Source organism: Lynx canadensis, chromosome D1 (assembly GCF_007474595.2).
Source record: "Lynx canadensis isolate LIC74 chromosome D1, mLynCan4.pri.v2, whole genome shotgun sequence".
Lineage (NCBI taxonomy): Eukaryota > Metazoa > Chordata > Mammalia > Carnivora > Felidae > Lynx > Lynx canadensis.
The window spans coordinates 75,823,572-75,844,577 of NC_044312.2; the positions used below are offsets into that span (position 1 = coordinate 75,823,572).

Below are 21,006 nucleotides of genomic sequence, written 5' to 3' on the forward strand. Positions count from 1 at the left end.
CAGTGAGATCATGACCTGAGCCCAAGTTGGATGCCTAATCAACTGAGCCACCCAGGCGCCCCAAAAGCTTTAATTTTTAAACCTAGGTTTTCGGGGCGCCTGGGTGGCGCAGTCGGTTAAGCGTCCGACTTCAGCCAGGTCACGATCTCGCGGTCCGTGGGTTCGAGCCCCACATCAGGCTCTGGGCTGATGGCTCAGAGCCTGGAGTCTATTTCCGATTCTGTGTCTCCCTCTCTCTCTGCCCCTCCCCCGTTCATGCTCTGTCTCTCTCTGTCCCAAAAATAAATAAACGTTGAAAAAAAAAAAAAAAAACCTAGGTTTTCTTATAGATCTCATCTATACAACAAGTATTTTTGTACAAATTAAGCTGATTTCCATTTGTTATTTGGTTAGTACTTTATAAATTTAGACTGAACAAATTGAATTTTAATGATTAGTACTGTTTGGAAACTTAGATAATTAAGCTTCCTTAAACATTTTAGATGGCATTCATAAGTTTAACACGCATGGTTTCCTCGAGCTCTTCAAATGTCTGACAGTGGGGACTTACCGGCCTAACAAGCAAAATCTTTCTAAGCACATAACTCTTGCAAGTCAAATAAACTAAAGTTATACGTGTCATAAATTAAGTTTTCTCAAGTACTGTAACTCTTTTTACAGCCTGACTCCCAGTCCTTAAACCTTTCATCTTAAAAATCTCAAGTCAGAAATCAGTACTCATTCAAAATTGAAATCACAAGACCCTTTTTCTTTAGGTTGTTTAATATGCCCCCCTGTTCTTTTAAGTGTTATACATATACAGAGATTATCCCAGTGATGACAAAGATTTCATCCTATATTTAAGCATTAATATTATGATTTACTTCATATCTGCCTTCATCTTTTGAAACCTTCATCATCTCCGGCAGGCTCCGGGGCCACTGTATGGTGTTTCACAGTCAGATTCAAGAGCAGAATGCACGGATGGCCACATCATACTCCAGAGTGATTGTTCCAGAGCCGTTGCTGAATACACTGTAGTTCTTTCTGCTGTGTCACCCGGGTCCCTTGAGCCTCGTAGCTGAAATTTCGTCTCGCCACATAGCAAACACAGATCCTCTGTGTTTCTTTCACATTTCTGTTGTAATCAGTTTCTGTAGTCCCTTTCACCATCTCTCCCCCGACCTGGGTCAGTGGACTTTCGAACCCCTGGTGCAGGTCGTACACAGTTTCCTCTGCCACTCGCTTGGACGCGACTCCTCTTGTTAACCGCATGAATGAATTCCGAACGCTTTTCTGCGCCTTTCCTGTCAGACTCTCAGCCACATGCCTGGAGTCCTTTTGCAAACACATCGCAGTTCCCCATTCGGTAGCGCGAGGATACCAACTGACACAAACCTGAGCAAACTCGTTTTGAGCAAAAGAACGGATTTGTCCTCACATTCGGTCTCCCAGGGGTGCTTCTGTCTCTTGGGAGCCTCAGGTATGGCTCCATACGGGCGCTCACACGACATCACTCCCCCTGACTCTGCTGCCTTCTTGGGCAGGTGACGATGGAGTGGCCACTGGCAGTTCAGGCTGTACCTTCATCTCCTCCCGAGTTGTGCTTTGTTCGTCTCAGCATCTCCTGTGTGGTCACGCAAGTTGAGGCCAAGTGAAAGAGATCATCCCAGCACTTCACAGCTGTTAAGACGTGTACAGAGAACGTGAATGTCTAAGAGGGGCCCAGAAGAGCCAGCATGTAGCCCACATTCCCTTGTGAGGGTGCCATTGTTATCGCAGGGCGTCTCCTGGAAGTATTTGGAGTCCGTCTTGGAACTCGCCGACTCTGATCTTGGTGGCTCATGGCCACTTACACCCTGAATTTGGGGGAAAGGGCAAGTTCCAAGTAGCCGATTTTACACCTAGCTAGCGTTGCCAGTGTCCCGAAGGATCCAGAAGTGAAGGAGGCGTGACTGGTTCTCCAGGCGCAGGGACAGCTGGTTTCTGGCAGAAAGAATGCTCTTGCTCAGCCGGGGCTTCCCTCGGTGTCCCTGCCCCTTCATCCTTGTCACTGGTTTCCCCACTCCCACCTACCCTGGCTTCTCCCCATCTGGGCCGGCTCAGCCAGGGTAACCCCATGATGCTCCGGGCACCAGCGTGAGAACAATCTCGTGTACAGTCAGTGCCACACTCGCCTCCAGAGTAACAGCTTGGCGTTGAAAGGCCATACGTGAGGAGCGGGTACAAATTCAGAGCAGAATCTCTGGGGCTTGGATTTATGGGCGTCTGTTCCTAACTTCCCTCCTTCCTCCCTGCCAGCCACCCTCCCCTCCTCAATCCTCCTTCTTCCCTGGATTATAGGAAATCTTAGATATATTACACTGGTAACTCCAGAGAACAGATGCAATTAAAGACTCATGTGATTTTTCACCACCCCCCCCCCACACACACACACACACACTCGTGAGAGTAGATTTGGGTCCTTTTCCATCTGTTAGGTCACGCTTTCTGCCACAGAGCTTCACATAGGTAGCCAGCCTAGTGGTATCATCCACGTGTCACCCATAAGGAAACTGAGGCACAGGAGTTGTGACTTGTCTAAGAATGAGCTGGGGGAGGGGGCTGAACTCAGAGTCCCTAGCTGGTGTCAACTTTTCGTCAGAGCTTGTCCTGTCTCGCTGAACATGAGTTCAGTCTAGAGGGGTTAATAAGCGTGTACCGTGTGCCCCGAGGTGGAGGGGACAGACTCACCCTGCAGGCAGAGGCAGGGAGTGAGGAGGCCTTTGCGGTGAGGCCCTCCAAGCCCGGGCTTCCTCCTGAGAAAGTGAGCCGCGCCACACTCCGACGTGCACTGAAAGTTGACGTAATGGAAAGCCATTTGGCGTCCCAGTAAAGAGGTAGCTCTGGAGTCACAAACGTCTGGATCCAGGTTCTGTTCCTCCTTTTACTGGCTGGCTGGTCGGTCTAGGGCAGCGTTGCCTTTCTTACCTTTCTAAGCCTCGGTCTCTCCACCTGTGCGATAGAAAAACAGTAATACTTCCCTTGTTCCACTAGATCAAGTAGATGGGGTTTCATTTCTGTTGGAAGCTTACTTGGCGGAGCACTCGACTTCTCACTCCCGTGAGTTTAAATCCACAAGTGTTTACCGAGCACCTGCTGTGTGCCTGCCACCCTGCAAGCAAACAGAGGAGAAGGTGCAGCAGGCTTGGTTGGGAGGGAGGTGGGCCTTGTAGATGCAAGGACTAGGGGAGGCCTTTCTGAGGAGGTAACACGCGAGATGAGAAGGAGGCAGGAGCCAGTGTCCAGAAAGAGGGAAAACAAATGTAGGGTCTTGAACACAAGAACCCTGTTGGCCTAGAAGGAACAGGAACCCACGCGGCCAGAGCCAGCGGGCGATGGAGAGGTGGGCACGAGGCCAGACTGGAGAGGGAGGCCGGATCAGAGGGTCTTGAGCAGCAGAGTAAGGAGTTGGGACTTTGAGTGCCTGAGAAGCCCCTGCTCTCAAGTATTAGGCAGTGGAGCCATAGGATATGTTCCTGTTTCAGAAGGATCGTCCTGCCTGCTGTGGGGGAAACAGATTGTTAGGGAGAAGCGGGCCTGGCGGCCTCTTTGCAGTAACCCAGAGGGTGCTGAGAGCCGCCGGAAGGGCACAGCGGCAGGAGAGGCGGAGGGCTGTGCGCACGGGGATACATTTTGCAGGGAGACGTGGCAGGACCGGGTGATGGGTTGAAAGTCTTGCTGGTGGTGGGAGACGGTGATGAGGAGGAGGAAGAACAGTTGCTTGGAGACTTGATTTGAGCGGTAGGCGTGGTCTCAGTGGATTTGTGGGTTGGGAAGTGAACTCTTTCAGATATGTCCTGGGATGCTTTTAGAGGTACAGCTGCTAATGGAGTTGACAGGCTTCTGCCGACTGCCGTGGCTTTCCTTCCCTTGGCATTTCACTTCGGGAGTGGAGTCCAGAGAATTCGGACTGCAGCCTGTCTTCCCACTGTCACCCCGGGGAGCATGCTGCTCTGGACTCTCCCTGTCCTGCTTCCAGCAATAGTCCCCACACCCGTCACTCTTCCTCCGCTGCCGGGTCTGGGAAGTAACCATCGGCTTCTACAGAGTTCCCGAGATAAAGTTGAGGGGGGTGGGAGGTGGGTGGGTCAGCCACCTCTGCTCCGGAGAGCGTTCTCCATTGGCGGGAAGGTTTGTTTCAGCCATTTCACCCATCTGCCCATCCAGAAGAGCAAGGGTAAAAAAAGGTGGTGCCCTTGAGATGAGTCACGTTAGGGGCACAAGAACTTGGCCTGGGGTCTTAGGACACAGGGACCCTTCGGGGACGGTATGCGCTTGTCCCCATTGTTGGCTTGAGCTGACGCAACGTGAGGCTTTTGTGCTCAGGATGTGTTTGTCTCGGCAGCTGGGATGACAGCAGTTCCGTCAGCAGCGGCATCAGCGACACCATAGACAACCTCAGCACCGATGACATCAACACCAGCTCCTCCATCAGTTCCTATGCCAACACACCTGCCTCCTCTCGCAAAAACCTCGATGTGCAGGTAAGGAACAGGCTCCCCCAAAGGCCCCTGCCAGCAGGGAGCCTCGCGCTTGTGGACCAAGGGGGCCATGTGGGGTGAGCAGAATCCCCAGGTCCGTGAGATGAGGCCTGATCCGCTCAGTGCCCGTGCACTCATTTCTCCACCTGCAAAAGAAAGGGGGTCAGGTAATGGGGCACCAGAAACAGAAGTGGAGATGCCTCACCGTTGTCTCTGAAGGCCTTGATAAAACCATATTTCCTTCCTGAACCTTAGTTTCAGAATCGTCTTTTTGTTGTTGTTGTTGTTGTTGTTGTTGTTGTTGTTTTAAAGAGGATGCTGGACTCAGTTGGTCATTCTGAACCTGGAGTGTGTCCCCTCCTGGGCCCCAGGAGCCACTGCCGTCCAGGGCACATGCTGGTCTCTGTAGAGTAATGAGGTGGGAGCAGACACTGACAGTCCTGGGCTGGAAGACCAGCCTGTCCTGCCCACAGGTTGGCAACCGTCAATCTGTAGGTCACACCCTCTTGCTGGTGGGTTTTCTTTGCTTTATGGTATCATTCTCTTTTTAAAATTGCATCATTTTCACCTGAAAAATGAGATTCTGGCTTCTCCTCAAAAATCGGAAGCTCTTGCTCTCTTGAACCTGTGTTCTCCGCATGGCAACAGTCATCAGGTGTCCAAGTGCCCCCACCCTTCAGACACATGTCCCTGTGTGCCACAGTTGCCACTGGCCAGCTGCGCCCTTCAGTGTACCTGCCAGACGCCCAGATGGTTAGTTTTCAACCCCTCCTTGGAAACTCTGAGACTGTATTCCCCGGATACTGTACCACCTTATATTTGCTTCCAAAGTAGCTTCATGTGGGCACGTTCACTTCCTTCACAGCGCTCCTTGGTGGTCAGGGGGACTGGTTCTAGCAAGCCTGTTTTACTAGTGGAAAACTGAGGGGCCCTCCTCATGACCAGCCTCCAAGTTGGGACTGACCAGCACAAGGACTGGTCGACTGTGGTGGCACTGGGACTGGGAACTTTCATGGTGGGTCCCTCCCACCAGTGGGGGCCACTATCTCCAGTGAAACCACGTGAAGGTCTGATTGGGCCAGTCTCCCAGAAGGCTCTCGGGGAGGGCAAAAATGACCCTGCCCCCCTGCCTTCACTCCCTTCCACACTCGTCTCCTTTCTCAGCTCTTTCTCTGCAAGATAGGACCTGCTTTGGAAATTTCTGTGCTTTCAAAGGTTTTTTTTTTTTTTTTTTTTTTTTTTTTTTTTTTTTAGGACAGGGCTAAATAAAGAACATGTCAGAGTGTGGGAGTACTTCTGTCCCACAGAAATGTGGACACTGACTGCCTGAGGAAATATATTAGGTGTTAGCTCTGGGATTGCCTGTGACTTTTTGAATTTGCACTTTTGCCAGAATTTCTAATTATTGTTGAGTGAGAGGTGAATTGTGGTGGTTATTAAGGGGAAAAAAACGTGGGTAGGCACAGAGATGTTGGAGGTGCTGATAATATTCTAGATCTTGATCTCAGTGGTAGTTGTAGAAGTATGTTAATTTTATAAAATGCATTCAAGCCGTGTACTTCAGATTGTGCGTTTAGTATATGGATGTTATACTTCTATTTAAAAAGGTGATCTAAATCACCTGAGATTTAAATCACTGCCTAAGAAGCATCACTGATCAGTGATTAGACACAAGTTAGAAACACCCAGCCAGCCTGTGTCCCTGCCGCCTACCCCTTGCCAACTGTCACAGTATCTACCTGTTTTCCTTTCCTCATGGACGCTTTTTTTTTCTGAGACTCTTTCTAATTTCAGGGTAACAATAACAACCAAGCTTTTAGACTCTCCCTAGATACTGAGGTGGGGAACCAAGAGAGGAGAGAGAGGGAGAGACAGATAGAGAGGGACGGCCGGGGGTGGAGAAAGAGAGGGAAAGGGGGGAGGGAGGGAGAGATGAGCAAATCATTAGGTTTCTCTTTTGTTTACTTTTGAGGTAGGATGAGTCTTGCTTTTAAGATGACGTTGAACCAACAAAACCCTGTGTTGGAAGAACCTCCTTGTCCTTTGTTTCCCTCCCGCAAAGCCAAAATTGGCATCTGTTTCCCACGTTGATACAGAGTAAGCCTCTGGGATCTGCAAATGATTTCCTATTTGATATACTCAGGTCTGGTTAATGCCAGGACCTCCTCCTCTTTGACCATCTTTGGCTTTGATCTAGAAAATGTCACCTCAAAAAAGGTTCAAATATTACACAAACATGTCTTTTGATCAGGCTTAGAAAGTTAATTTCAAGGGACGCAAGGGGTTATATTCGTCGTTTTCTTTTCTTTGCTATAAAACTACCTGAGTTTAAGATATTTAAAGAAAAATTAAGCAGGTAGGTCTTGGAATAAAATAAAGGCAGACTTGCACCCATGGTTACTAGGATTCCTGCAGAGGTGGTTTCCCTGGCATCTCTTTGTTCCTGTCCAGGGAGCATCTCCAAATATTTGAATCAGCGTAAATTGCAGCCTCCCCCACTCCTCCCCTCTTACCACTCTGAGGAAAGCTAAGGGCCATTACTCCTCTCTGAGCAGCATCAGGCAACGGGAAGATGCGCACTGCCATCATTCCCCAGGGCTCGTTCAGGTTTCTGTCGCAGACTGGTTTCCCCCGATCGAACGGGGAGCACACAGTGTCCCAGGCAAGGCACGGAGAGGCGGGGAGCAGCAGCGGGTCAGTGCGTCCTGCGGGAAAGCAGGCTGAGGACAGGTTGCCCGGCCGGGTTTTCGAATTTGGAAAGCCCCTGAGGAACAGCTAAAAGGAAATACATCCAAGGAACGGGAAGGTTGTTCGGAAGCCTAAGGAGCAGCCTTGTTAGCGGAGAGGATAACAGAGGAGCCGTCCCTGGGAGGTGAAAGTCCCCTTTGTCTCTGAGTGACTGTTCTCCTCGAGGATGTTGAGGGGCACTGAGGGTGCCCTCAGCGGGACGCGTATGCCCAGGTGTCCAGCACTGGGCCTGCAGTCACTGCTGCGCGGCTGGGCAGAGGATCTCCCTGCTTGAGGTTTGACAGCCTCTTGGTAGACGTTCCCCATTTGCACTGGTGAGTCTGGTTGAGCAGCCAAACCAATTGCGGTGTCAGGGAGGAGGAGAAGACTCTGAAGTCAGGGTTGAGCTCCTGCGTCTGTGGCATCCTTGGATAAGCTGATCAGACTCTTCAAGCCTCTGCCTCCTGGTCCATAGCATCACGGTAATTAGACTTGTCTTGAAGGATGAGCGTGGTGGTGGCATGGAAATACTTATCTCAACATGCTCTCTCGGTGTCTAATTCTTGGTAGGTACTCAAGTTTCTTCTTCCTTTTTCTTCTTTCTTTCCTTTCTTCCTTCCTCTGGGTTACCTGTCCCTCTGCCTCCCTCCTCCATTCATGTCAGTAACCAAAATTTGACTGTGTTCTTAGTATATTTTGCAATTCATCTTCTGTTGTGCCGCGTTTTATTTTTAGGATGGTGTGTTGGTGGCAGATGGCTTTAACAAAGACACACGCATCTCTCCCCCACGTAATTGTCTATCCATTCACGCCCTTGGTCATTCAGTGTTTCCTCTCGGTCTGTGGAAGGTTTCATTCCAGGTGCCAAGGTCCAAAGAGGCCTATGGCACACCGCCTTACATTTTCACTTCCTGTGAAGTTTTTAGTAAAATATGCAAGGCGGGGGAGATAATTCCGTGTGAGTTTAGTTTTTGCTACTCCAGGAAATAAAGTTCTGAATTCTGTGGCAGGGATTCCTGTCCTGTGTGGCCTCAAATGAGCCTGGAGCTCTCTGGATGTTCTCTGGATGTTAGACTGGATTCAGGGATAGGGTTTGGCGAGGAGGAGGGGCGCCCCTTCTGCTCACCTGCTAGGTGCTGCTGTTTGTGACTTTAGGCGGATTACTTTCCTTCTTCGCCCCTGTACTTTCCTGGTCTGTGAAATGTGATAATAGTACAGGGTCAGAGGATTAGATGAACTAATAACGTATGCAGAGGGACACGGTGCCTACCTGGCAAGAGAAGTGGCCAGGGATAATGCTGACGTTGCTGATGTTTTCTGTAATTATGATAGTTGAAGCTCTCAGTTTCTTGATCTGCAGGGGATGTAGGCCTGAAGAGGGCAGGGTCCTGGCTTCTAGAGGCTTGTGGCCCCAAAGCCAGGAAGACGAGTACCCTGTTCACCCTAATGTAACACAGAAACGGGAGAAATGCTAAAGAAGGACAACCAAGTGCTAGGGATTTTCAGAGGTGGGAGAGTTGCTGACAAAAGAGCCACTGTTTGAGTTCCTCCACACTTAGCTCATCAGGTCTCTAAGACTCCCGTCTGTCGTATCTCCATTTTATACACAGGTCAGAGCCCCAGAGGAGGTAAGCCATGCTCTCAGGGTCACACACAACAAAGGACTGGCAGCACCCAGTATGTGAGCTCACGCCATGCCCGTGTTCTCCCCCCCACATCGGGCCATGTGGCCCCCACCTCGCTTCTCAGGCCCACCTGGCTTCCACCCTCTCACTTTCCCCCCTGTGATCCCGGAGCGACCTGGGCCCTCAGGGGTGAGCCCTCCAGAATTTCGGGCCTCCTCCCCACCTATGTATGGTTGTTTCCCCGCCTTCCCTCTGGGATGTTGAAGGAGTGAGTGGACTTCCAGGTAGGGGCAGTAGGGAAATCTTCTCAAAATTAGGCGCCATTTGAAATGAGAACAACTGGGGCGCCTGGGTGGCGCAGTCGGTTAAGCGTCCGACTTCAGCCAGGTCACGATCTCGCGGTCCGGGAGTTCGAGCCCCGCGTCAGGCTCTGGGCTGATGGCTCAGAGCCTGGAGCCTGTTTCCGATTCTGTGTCTCCCTCTTTCTCTGCCCCTCCCCCGTTCATGCTCTGTCTCTCTCTGTCCCAAGAATAAATAAAACGTTGGAAAAGAAAAAAAAAATTTTTAAAAAAAGAAATGAGAACAACTGATGAGGGCATTGAGAGCCAAGAGAAGGGAGCGGCTCTTTGTACGTCCCCCTGCAGCTGGCTTGCCGCCCTTTGCTTCTCAGCTCTGGGAACAGAGACACTGGGCCTTCTTCGTTGTATCCCTATTGGTGCCCACATATGAGCCAAGAGAGTGTCCCAGGACAGATGCCCGCTATGCAGAGTAGAGCTGGGAAGGCTACCCGCCCTGGACCGAGTTGGGGCTGTGATGGTTGGACGATTGTTCTTTCTAGAGGGGGATTCACACCACAGTCCTGGGTCAAGACCACGCACGCGCTCTCTGCCTCTGGTTACGTCAGCGTTCTGGGGGGTCGCACCCAAGGCTAGGCTGGAGCTGCCCCACGGCTGGAGTTGGGGAACAGCTAACCAGCCAGTATGGAAGGAGAATCTACTCGGTGTAGGTATTGTGTTAGGTGTTACTAGGCATGCGGAAATGTCTCATGTCCTCGGACCTCTTTTCCGGGAAGGCCGTGTGGCATAGTGGTTAAGAGATGGGCTCTGCGTTTCAGATTCCCTAGAATCCTCGTGTCTCCGCTTTTTCACTGTGTGGTCTTGGGCAATTTTCTTTTCTACTCTGTGCCTCAGTTTTCTTATGTAAAATCGAGAACATGAACTGTAACTTCCTCAGAGATTTTTTTTTTTTTTTAGCCCAGTGCCCAGCGCATAGTAAGTACTTAATAAATGTTAGTTGTTACTGCTACTGCTTTTGGCATTGCTACAATTTGATTAGGGAAAATAAGGTATGAGAACATGAAAACAATAATACAGTAACCCAGACTGTGGTATGTGCTACATTCTCGGTACTTCCTAGGGTGCATTAGAATGGGTCCGGGGGCATCTGGGTGGCTCAGTCGGTTGGGCGTCCGACTTCGGCTCAGGTCATGATCTCGCAGTCCATGGGTTCGAGCCCCGCATCGGGCTCTGTGCTGACAGCTCGGAGCCTGGAGCCTCCTTCGGATTCTGTGTCTCTCTTTCTCTCTGCTCCTCCCCTACTCATGCCTGTCTCTCTCTGTCTCTAAGAGATAAATAAATGTTTAAAAAAAAAAAAAAAAAAAGAATGGGTCAGAATGTACTTGTAAACTCCAGGAAATCAAGGACTTGGACTTGTTCTTATTCATTGTAGTATCCCTAGTCCCTGTAAGTTTGCCTGGCATCTAGTGGCACCCGGTAAATATTTGTGGATTGAATCCTTCCAGAGCCAGTCTCTTTCCTGCCTCAGGGCCTTTGCATGTACTCTTTCCTCTGCCTGGCATCCTCCTCCCTAAACTCTTCTCAGTAAGTTTCTTGTCACTCTTGAGGGCACTTCTTCCAAAAGGCCTTACCTGACTGCCATCCCCCACCCTCATCATCATCGTCTAAATTACGTCAACGTACTTCACTCTCATACTCCGTGTCCTTTTTCATGTAAGATTCTTCATAATTCACGACAACTCATTTATTTGTATTTATCCAACCTTTACCTCTTTCACTGGATTGCAAATGCCAGAAGGGCTAGAGATTAGTCTTACCCACAGATCCTCAGACCGTCCATGGTGCCTGGCAAACAGCAGACAGCTGAGGATATTCTGGTTGAATTAACAAACTGAAGCGTTGACAGGAAGGAACACGGGCTGTGGTAGTTGGGACTAGGACCGGGAGTGGGTAGCTTTGGTCTCCGCTCGTCTGTAAAACTGAGGGGTGCTGTCCTTACCTTCCTTGACCAGAGAGTGGTCAGGATCAGAGATCATTCTGTTGAAGTGTGCAGTAGCTTGAAAAGCTTGTGTTCCTTGGTTCCCTGGTTGATCTCCTGCTCTGTGTTCGGATGTGGGAACACCCTGTCTTGTGTCCCTCGCCACAGGTGAATGGGGAGCTTCCCACAGTCAGGGAGTGAGTGTCCTGTCCCCCTCCTATTTCTGGTGCCTAGTACCCAGAAGGAACTCAGTATGTGTTTGAGGATGGCGAAACAAGCGAAGCCACACACAGGGTGGCTGTGATGGATGAGAGGAATTTATAAGGGGTGCGGGGTTGGCGGGGGGGCTACGGTGCTGACAGGCGATTTAACTGGGCTGCTTGTCAGTAGTTAGCTTTGTCTCATTCGGCAGTGTGTCTGCAGAGGAAGGCACGGGTACTACTCTGGGAGGAAAGGCATTAGGCCAGATTCTTACCAGGTAATCATTCTCATTTCCTACCCTGCTGGCATTGCCCACCGTTGGTATTTGAGTATGGCACACACAGGACGTGTAACTCAGGGTGGCCACCTTAAAGTGTTGCTAACTCCCATCCCCATTCTCTGCACTGTTTCTCCCCCCTGGCATCCCCCCCAACTGGCCCCAGCCCCCTAGGGAGGCCCCCAAAGCATTCTGGTTAGCTTTGCGCTTTTTCACCGCGGTGAATCATTAACATCACACTTCTGTCCCCTCCTGGGTTCCATGGCCAGCAGGTCAGGGCTCTTCCAAAGAAAGCTGGCTAATTATATCCCTTGTCTGAACAAAATCCCACAAGAGGAGCAAAGCGGTGGCATATAAATGGAGCCGGGTGGGAGCGGGCACCTCTGACTAGCACGGGCAGGGGGGTGGGGGGGAGTGGCTTTTGAGGATTTGTTTCCTCCCAGCCCCTCTCTCTCCCTGATCCGTGTGGAACTTGCAGCCACCCTCGCTTGCTCGGGCTGTGTGTTAGACTGTGGTGCTGTGCTGTATTCAAAGACTGCTGCCAGTGGAGTGATAGGAAGACGGCAGAACAAAGGGAAACAGGCCAGGAGGCTGGATGCTGGATGAAGATTGGTCTCCAGAGTTAGAAGCCAGGTGGCAGAGAGTTGGCTGAATTCTCCCCACGTCTCCATCTGCTCATGGTTCTCCGTGGGGCTCTGGCCCCCTTAATCCCCCTCCTACTCTCCCTCCGTACTCCCTTCTTGGACATAGTTATATCCTCTACTTTCCTTGAACCAAAACAAGCTTTCTAGCGAGATAACCAGACTGCAGAGGCCCAAACATTTTCAAGTATTTACCTCTCATCGTATTGGCATTTTTACTCTGGGCTGAGGGGCTCCTGGCCTGGCATTTGGGAAGGACTGATTCAGAGTCTCATCCACAGACCGACGCTGAGAAGCACTCACAGGTGGAGAGGGGTTCCCTGTGGTCGGGCGATGATGTCAAGAAGTCAGACGGAGGGTCAGACAGCGGCATAAAGATGGAGCCAGGGTCTAAGTGGAGGCGGAATCCCTCGGACGTGTCTGACGAGTCTGACAAAAGCACGTCGGGCAAGAAGAATTCTGTCATCTCCCAGACGGGCTCGTGGCGACGAGGCATGACGGCTCAGGTGGGCATCACCATGCCCAGGACGAAGGCGGCTGCCCCGGCCGGCACGCTCAAGACCCCAGGCACTGGTGAGTAAGAGGTTGTGCGGTCTCACCTCTGCACTTGTCGGTCTGAAAACCAGAACCGCAGTTTCTCTAGCGAGAACTTGACCTTGTTTGTAAGTCCCCATAAATGCTCAGGTATTTCTTCTTAGAGTTTAGACTCTGCTATTAACCAGCTTTCAGAAAGTTTCACATCTCTACCTTTTTCTAAGCGGAAATACGTAAGTGTGCAAGCCTCAAGCTCCAAAGGTGGTCCTGCTGCTGAGATGTGTTGATTTGGTTTCACCATGTGCTAGGGAAGAGCCAACATGCCCCAGTGCAGGCTTTTCAAGGGCACGTGTTGACGAGCTGTCTCCATGTCGAGTTAATGTTGTCCGTGATTTAGGGATGTGTGTAAACAAAGCTGGTGTTTTTGCAGGAAGGCAGAGGGTGCTGTTAGGAGCAGCATCTTAATGGACAGAGAAGGAGAGGTCAGGAAAGGTCAGGATCTCTTTCCCAGACGTATCAGTGATTGGCTGGCTTTGCTTTGTTCTGGGTAAATTTAGACCGCTTTTGCAAAGGAACGAAACCATTGACATCTCCGAGAAGGCTCACGGTGACAGTGGTAGGCTCGATTATCTTTATAAAAAGCTCTTTCCTTTGCCTCCCAAGGCTACTGCTTTCCCCAAGGAAAAAGTGAACCAGTTCTTTGGAGGAGGGGAGGGTTTTTAACAAAAGGAGTCGTACAAGCTGGCTTCTCGGTTTGCAAGCTAACCCTGCTGCTCTCTCTCTTAGGAAAGACAGACGATGCAAAGGTGTCTGAGAAAGGAAGGCTGTCTCCCAAAGCCTCCCAGGTGAAGCGGTCCCCATCCGACGCAGGCCGCAGCAGTGGTGATGAGTCCAAGAAGTCCCTCTCGGGCAGCTCCAGGACGCCCACTGCCAATGCCAACAGCTTTGGGTTCAAGAAGCAGAGCGGCTCGGCCGCTGGTCTGGCCATGATCACAGCCAGTGGTGCTACCGTCACCAGCAGGTCGGCCACGCTAGGCAAGATCCCAAAGTCGTCTGCGCTCGTCGGTCGGTCTACCGGCCGGAAGACGAGCATGGATGGGGCTCAGAATCAGGACGATGGGTATCTGGCTCTCAGCTCCCGGACGAACTTGCAGTACCGGAGTTTGCCCAGGCCCAGTAAGTCCGCCAGCCGGAACGGGGCTGGGAACAGGTCTAGCACCAGCAGCATAGATTCCAACATCAGCAGCAAGTCCGCAGGCCTGCCTGTGCCCAAGCTGAGGGAGCCTTCCAAAACGGCCCTGGGCAGTTCTCTGCCGGGTCTGGTCAACCAGACGGATAAGGAGAAAGGCATCTCGTCCGACAACGAGAGTGTGGCTTCCTGTAACTCTGTGAAAGTGAACCCAGCATCCCAGCCTATGTCCAGTGCGGCTCAGGCTGCTCTCCAGCCAGGGGCCAAGTACCCCGATGTGGCCTCTCCCACGCTCCGCAGGTAAGGGGGTAGACGGCACTGAGCAGAACTGGAGTACATGGAATGGCCTCCTGAGTGAATAATTTTTTTGTGCCTTGGTGAAAAGAGCTTCTGTTTTTCTCCACTTCTGTTTGGTCGGATCCTGCCAGCGGTTTTGCAGTCAGCTGGTTATTTATATTTTCCCATGTTGGGATGAAAAACCTGAGTCAGCATCCTGGGTTTGAATCCTGGGTCCACCTTAAGTAGCCACCATGTATCCTTTCTTAACCATTTGCTTCAGTTTGCTCATCTGTAAAATGGAACACCTACCCGAGAGTGCTTGCGAAGATTAACCTGTGTAGCCATATCTGGCCCATGGGAAGTGCACAGTCAAAGCTGGCTACTGTCCGAGATGAGATCTTAATATACCCCTAGACCCGGGTGGGTACAGAGGGGAAGGCAGAGGGCTTTTTTACCCCCTTGTCTTACTAGTTCTCTGGGTGAGATTCTTCATCATTATGCCAGACTGTGATCTCAGCCAGATCCTTCTCTCAAATAGCCCGGTGTATCCCCCACCTACTTTTTTTCATACTGCATGCTTAATTCCAAATTTGTCTCTGAAATTTGAGCTTCCTTTAAAAAAAAAAAAGAAAAAAAAAACTTTTAAAGCAGAAGTGTTTCTGAAAAAGAGAAATTAATTTCTTATTACCTCAAAAAGACATTCTCCCTAATTTCCACACCGAATGGAAATTCTCGTGTGAAAATACTATTATGTTTTAAACAGGTCCTTTTAAATTTAGACAAATTCTATTTGTTTATATTGCCTCGTTATAATGGCTACTGGACCGTCCTCAAACTGCAGCCTCATAGGGCAGAACTCATCTTCCCTGGAAATGTCTTATCACAGGAAAGAGTAGAAGTCCCAAGAATAAAAAATTAAGTCGCGAAAAATAAAAACTATGTGCACATGTATGTATTTGGGGGCGAATAGGAATGTTTGAAAAGACTTCAGAAGAAGCCTGCCATGTGAAAGGTATAATGAAGCAGTTCACTGGTCTTTGTCTGGACTTGATTATTAGAATTTCAGTAATGATTAATTTTTCAGGGGAAGGTCCTCTTGAGCTGCTCTTTGTTGTTTTAGCAGATTGCCTTGTAAATGAAAGTTTTCTCTGTTTCTTGCCTCAAGTATTATATGTAATATTCACTCTCTGGTATTATAGATTTCCTTTAGTAACTACAAAGGTATTTTACTAGACCCTTAGGCTACTGTAATAGAATACTGGAAAATGCATGCAGATTCTTAGGCTCTAGATCGACTAACTTTCAGCCAATGCCTGTTAATTACATTTTTCCTAAATCATTAAGAAGTGTTCTCAATTCTCTCTTTGTGCATTAGTATGGAGAGGAGAAATCTTAGATGAAGCGATAAGCTCTGAATCTTCAAATGGTTTGAAGGACTAGCAGACAAAAAGTTGGGCTTCCTCTCTGTAGTGGAGAATCAGGGGCAATGAGTAAAAGGGAAAAAGGTAGATCAGATTTCAGTTTTCTAGTGGTTGGGAAGTGCTTGACAATGGAGGGTGTCACCCTTTGAAGTCGTGAGGTTCCTGTTACTGGAAGTACGTAAGCATTCTAAAGCCAAGATTCCTTGAGCAAGAGGCTATTTCATTCTCTGATTGTCATCAGGCAAAAGTGTTTTCTAATCTGTCACCAGATACCCAAGTGAGCATTGATTATGTGTGTGGATGTTTGTTTTTACAATAACTGGGATGTCTAAGGACTCTTCTGGAGAGAACAGAGATCGGGATCATACCATTGAGTAGCTGGCTGAAAGGCAACCTGCCCGTCGTAACACGTAGTAGTTTCATCCCTTTGCAGAGGTGCACATTCCGCAAGGATTTCGGTGGACGGAATTATTTGTGTTACTAGAGCACACACCCGCCCTTTGACTTGAAGACAGTTCTTCCACTCTTACTGGAGAGCCCTGTTGCCAAAGGGAGAGACATACGTGCCGTTTCCTGTTTTTGGACAGCACGTTTTTGGTCACGGGCGGGGGGATGACTTGGAATGACATTTCTGTCACAAAGACCCAATGTGTCTGGTCTAACATCTTGTGACCCCAGCAAGATCTCTCTCTAGATCCCTGGGTAGGACTAGCCACCCAGCTTTCAGACCGGGTGTTCACGTGAGCGTAAATCTCTGAAGGCCCCATCCAGACCTAGACTCGTGTTCTTGACTGTTCATGTTGTCCTTAGACGCCAAAGCACCCGAGTCCCTTGGAACAGAGCTGTCATAAACTGAGCACCTGCTTTGTCCCTGGGGTCTCGGATACAAAGATGATTTTGGTAGCTCTCTTCCCTCTAGATGTTTCCTGGGCCAGGCAGTTTCCCAGCTACTCCGTTTATGGAAATAGAGGGAAGTAAGATCCGGGGCCACCATGGCTAGGCCTATTAGAAATTATTCTGCATTGCCCTTGGGGTCTCGGCTGCAGCTTAGCACTTGAAGCTGGAGCCTTGTGATGGCCAGTGTCCAGGCCCGCTGCGTGGCGGCCTTTCCCAACGGAGCACCGTTTCAGTGGCGATGACCGTGCCCCTCCCCAGGATTCCCACCGCTCCCGTACCTGTGCCCCACCCTCCTTTAACTGCTCGGCGCCCCTTGGTGCTGGGTGTCCGACCCGCACAACCCTTTGTCTCTTCACAGACTCTTTGGTGGGAAGCCGACCAAGCAAGTGCCCATTGCCACAGCTGAAACCATGAAAAACTCGGTGGTGATCTCCAGTCCTCACGCCCCCTCCACCCAGCAAGGTAACTTAGAGTCCCCCTCAGGCAGCGGCGCCCTGAGCAGCGGGAACAGCAGCCCTCTCTACAGTAAGAATGTGGATAGCAACCAGTCTCCTCTAGCCTCCAGCCCCAGCTCAGGCCACTCGGGCCCCTCCAACAGCCTCACCTGGGGCACCAATGCCAGCAGCTCCTCGGCGGTCAGCAAGGACGGCCCGGGCTTCCAGTCCGTCAGCAGCCTCCACACCAGCTGCGAGTCCATTGACGTCTCCCTGGGCAGCGGAGGGGGCCTGAGTCACAATTCGTCCACGGGCCTCATCGCCCCCTCTAAAGACGACTCCCTGACCCCCTTCGTCAGAACCAACAGTGTAAAGACCACACTGTCGGAAAGGTGAGTGCCATGCACCTGTGTCTCTCAGAAGGACACCCTTCCAGCAGTCCACGGGTTATGTTAGGAGTCCCGAGCGTCCATTCCCCTTTGCCTGGAAGGCTGCGCTCTTTCTAACCGCTGCTGTCTTTCCATGGGGAAGCCCGTTTGGGATGGAAATAAGCTCGGCTCTGCTTCCCGTCATCTTTTCCCGCGTGATTATCCTCCGTGCTTGGAGGTGCTGGAAGTCTCTTGGGGGCAGGTTTCACGCTTCCGTTTGAAACGGCATTCCGCCTTTGAGGTCCTTCCTTTTTATTCTGTTCGCTCATCAGCTGCTTGTTTGCACCCCCACCTCCCCCCGTGATTGTGCAGGCAGAGTAGGTGGCCGGCTGGCCATGGCGTGGGTGGCAGGAAACTCGAGGCGGCTGGGTGGATTCGGTGGTCATCACGGCAGACACCCTCCTACCGAAGGGTTGCCAGCCCGAGCGGCAAGGCATCAAGAGGCTAAAAGCATCCTCAGCGCTCTGGGTTCTGCTGCAGTGTGGTGTGTGTTAGTCTCTCCACATAGGCAAGAACGCCGGGAACAGCACTGGGAATGAGAAGAATGTTCTAATCGTTGTGTGTGACCACACCTCCCCTTTCTTCCCGTCTAACGTTCCTTCTCTTATTTTCCACCTGCCTGGACTTCTAGCCCTCTCTCTTCCCCTGCCGCTAGCCCTAAGTTCTGCAGAAGTACTCTGCCCAGGAAACAGGACAGGTAATGACATTGTAGGCCGGGGACCGCACCGAGCCTCCGGGTCCCTCTGCCCGTCTGTGTCGAGCCAGACGTCTTGTGTGAGGCTGTTGGCCTGAGGCTTCCGCTTGTGTTCGTGGCTCTGGTGCACTCTGTGACCCCAGACATGCCAGTGAGGGTCTGTTCCGCTGTCCGCTAAAGCCCCGGAGGCAGTGGGGTCGGGCTGGCCCCTCTCCCTACCCAGCTTGGGACCTTGGGACCGGGACGGCAGAAGCTCTCACCTGCATCTCAGCCTTCCCGTGGCATGTTCCTGCTTCCCGGCTTCCCACCCTCTCTCCCTCATCTCTCCCCTCTCCCTCCCAGCCCAGAACCGATCTACCACCCACCGTGCGTGCCACTCGACCCTCACCTTTGTCTCCCCCACCCCTACTCCCCACACGGCTGGCCCTTTTCCCTGGAAAAGTCCTTTGCTGCCCTTTGGCTGTTGCGTCTTGCAGGCTGTTGTGTTCTGTGTGCCCGTTTCCCGTAATGACAACGAAAAAGAATGCGTGGAGTGTTGAGGCTTTACAAACTAAGCGGCTTGTGTGCCCCCAGCTGCCCTGTGGGTGGGCCTCAGAGATGGATACGGACCTTCAATTTGTGGGGGAGCCACAGCTTGGCCAAGCATAATAACCAGATGTTGTTTTATGCTAGGGAAAAAAAAAAAAAATAACGAAAACCCTCTTTACCCCGTCAACGGCAAAAACTTTGCTTTTCGTTGGACTCACAGACCAAGCTTTTACACCCTTGTTCTTTGGAAATGCAAATGCCTTGACTTTATCAGCCAGCAAGTTGTAACCTGCCCCAGCTCGGCCAGGGGGGGCTCAGCTCCCAGATACGCCAAGCTAAGAGGGACCTGGAATTCACTCTGTTACAGATGAATTCCAAATATGCAGACCGCTGGCCTCTTGAAAGCCTCCAGCAAGTCCCTTCTCTCGCTTGGAATCATTGTCAGTGGCATCTAAGGCTGGGCCAGGGTTAGGGGTGCAGGGAAGCTGGCATCTCTCTCTCCCCGAGAAGCAGTGGTGGTAGGACAAAGGTGGGTGACTGGGCAGCAGGAGGTGTGGGCTCTGCTTCGACGTGGGGTGGCCCCTGAGTTGTGCTGTGAGCCTGTGGAAAAGGAGGAGGGGTCGGAGTTGAGTGGATGCCTCGGGCCTCCTGGTGACTTGGGGGAAGGTACGGACTAGGGTCAGCCAGCCCCAGGATTAGGCTTCTCTTGTTTCCTGTGGATGTGTTGCATGTGCAGCTGGATAAGGGAAAACTCCCTGGTGACGTGAGTCTCTTGCTCCGTATCTTCGGCCCCTCCTCACCTTGCCTGCTTTTCCCTGCGCTTCTCTGAAGTTCTCATTTTTGTTTTAACTCTCCTACAGTGACCCGCACCTTGATAGGAACACTTTGCCTAAAAAAGGACTCAGGTATCTGTGTTTCCTCCTTGCATCCATGCCATCCGGTGTGGCTTTGGGGCTTGGCTGTGTGACTCTCATGGCTGGCGGGGGTTCGGGCTGGGCTGGGGTCCCTGCTTTGGCCACCGCAGCGGGGCCTTCTGAACGATGGCTCCCCTGGCACCTCTCATTCCCCTCTCTCCATTTGTTGGCTTTTTTTTTTTTTTTTTTTTTTTTTTTTTTTTTTTTTGCTTGAGCAGAGGCTGTGCTTTTTCAGGCTTCCTGTGGTAAAAAACCATCTCACGAAGGACATCCCTGGGCAAGCCCAGAGAGCAGTTACTGCTACTTCTGGGGCCAGTGGGTTTAATCGATGAGCTCTTCACCATGATCATTCTGTTCACGGCTGTCTTCCAAAAGAAAGGACATGACTTACAGCATGTTGGTTTGTTAGCCAGGACAAGGGCAGAGGAGATAACGATTTCCCTCGAATTTGAAAATACTTAACTTTTCGGCCCACAGAAGATTGCCAAAGACAGAGCCTTTGCGCTTCCTAAATGTTCTGATCAAAAGATGTGTCAGTTTTCAGTGCCCAACAAGAAAACATGGCTGTGATTGGCTTTGGTGTAAAGAAAGAAAAGACTGCCAGGAAGGAATGTCCTTCCATTCTTTCTAAGTCATGGCTCACTTTTGGGTGGGTGTCCTGGTTAAACAAGATGCTGTAAGTTCCCCATTGCTCACACCATCTCCTTCACTGTGCCGACCAGCGGGACCCCAGTTCTAACGCCCGTCCCGTGGTCTTATGGTCGCAGCTGTCACTTCTCCTGCTCCTTAAACATCTTGTTCTCTGTAGCATTTGCTGCACCCTGCACTAAGCGTTAAGTGCTTTCGCAAAAAAAATGGAACTTGGAATGAAATGTTTCATTGCTGTCATGTATGTCTGTAGTTAATAACCTGCCGCTCTTAAGGCCGAGAGCTTTTTGAACAGTAATGCGAGGTAGGTATCAATGCTGCCTTTCAGTAGGAGCTCAAGGAAAGCCAATTCTGAGAATCTTAAGAATAAAAGTATTGAAAATTTCCCAAAGGACGTCCTGTGGGAGGAAGTTCAGCACCGTGGCCATAGAGAGGGGGGAGTTGGCAAGGCCTTTTGTGCTTAGCAGTTTTCTTCATGCCCATGAGGGCTGCTTGTGAGTGCTTCCATGATGGCCACTCTTCATAGGAGTCTGACACTGATGCCCCACTGTTGCCCTAAGAGGAAGCAAACCCCTCTAAATATGAATATTTTGAAATGATATATGTGTATATATGTTTCTGCAGCAGATCTAATCTACCAAAGTGATGCAGCTCTGGTTTTTTTTAATTATTTTAAAAATTTTCAGAATAGGGCTACGTGCTAGGCTATCTTCATGCAGTCGATGTGACCTAGAAAGTTGAATGTCCGTCAACCATAGCCAAAACATTAAGGGAGAAACTTTTTTTTTGTCCC

General features: G+C 50.6%; 1 protein-coding gene across 6 annotated transcripts in view; it reads left to right on the top strand.

The window, feature by feature from the left end:
* NAV2 (neuron navigator 2) overlaps positions 1 to 21,006 on the top strand; it is a 397,314-nt gene that overhangs the window by 316,075 nt on the left and 60,233 nt on the right. For all 6 annotated transcript variants that reach the window (XM_030331653.1, XM_030331654.1, XM_030331655.1 and 3 more), the window contains 6 exons: positions 4,367 to 4,505; positions 12,529 to 12,820; positions 13,568 to 14,270; positions 16,926 to 17,393; positions 18,061 to 18,126; positions 19,512 to 19,556. In XM_030331653.1, the coding sequence (XP_030187513.1) occupies positions 4,367 to 4,505; positions 12,529 to 12,820; positions 13,568 to 14,270; positions 16,926 to 17,393; positions 18,061 to 18,126; positions 19,512 to 19,556 (1,713 nt within the window). The remainder of the gene's footprint in view (positions 1 to 4,366; positions 4,506 to 12,528; positions 12,821 to 13,567; positions 14,271 to 16,925; positions 17,394 to 18,060; positions 18,127 to 19,511; positions 19,557 to 21,006) is intronic.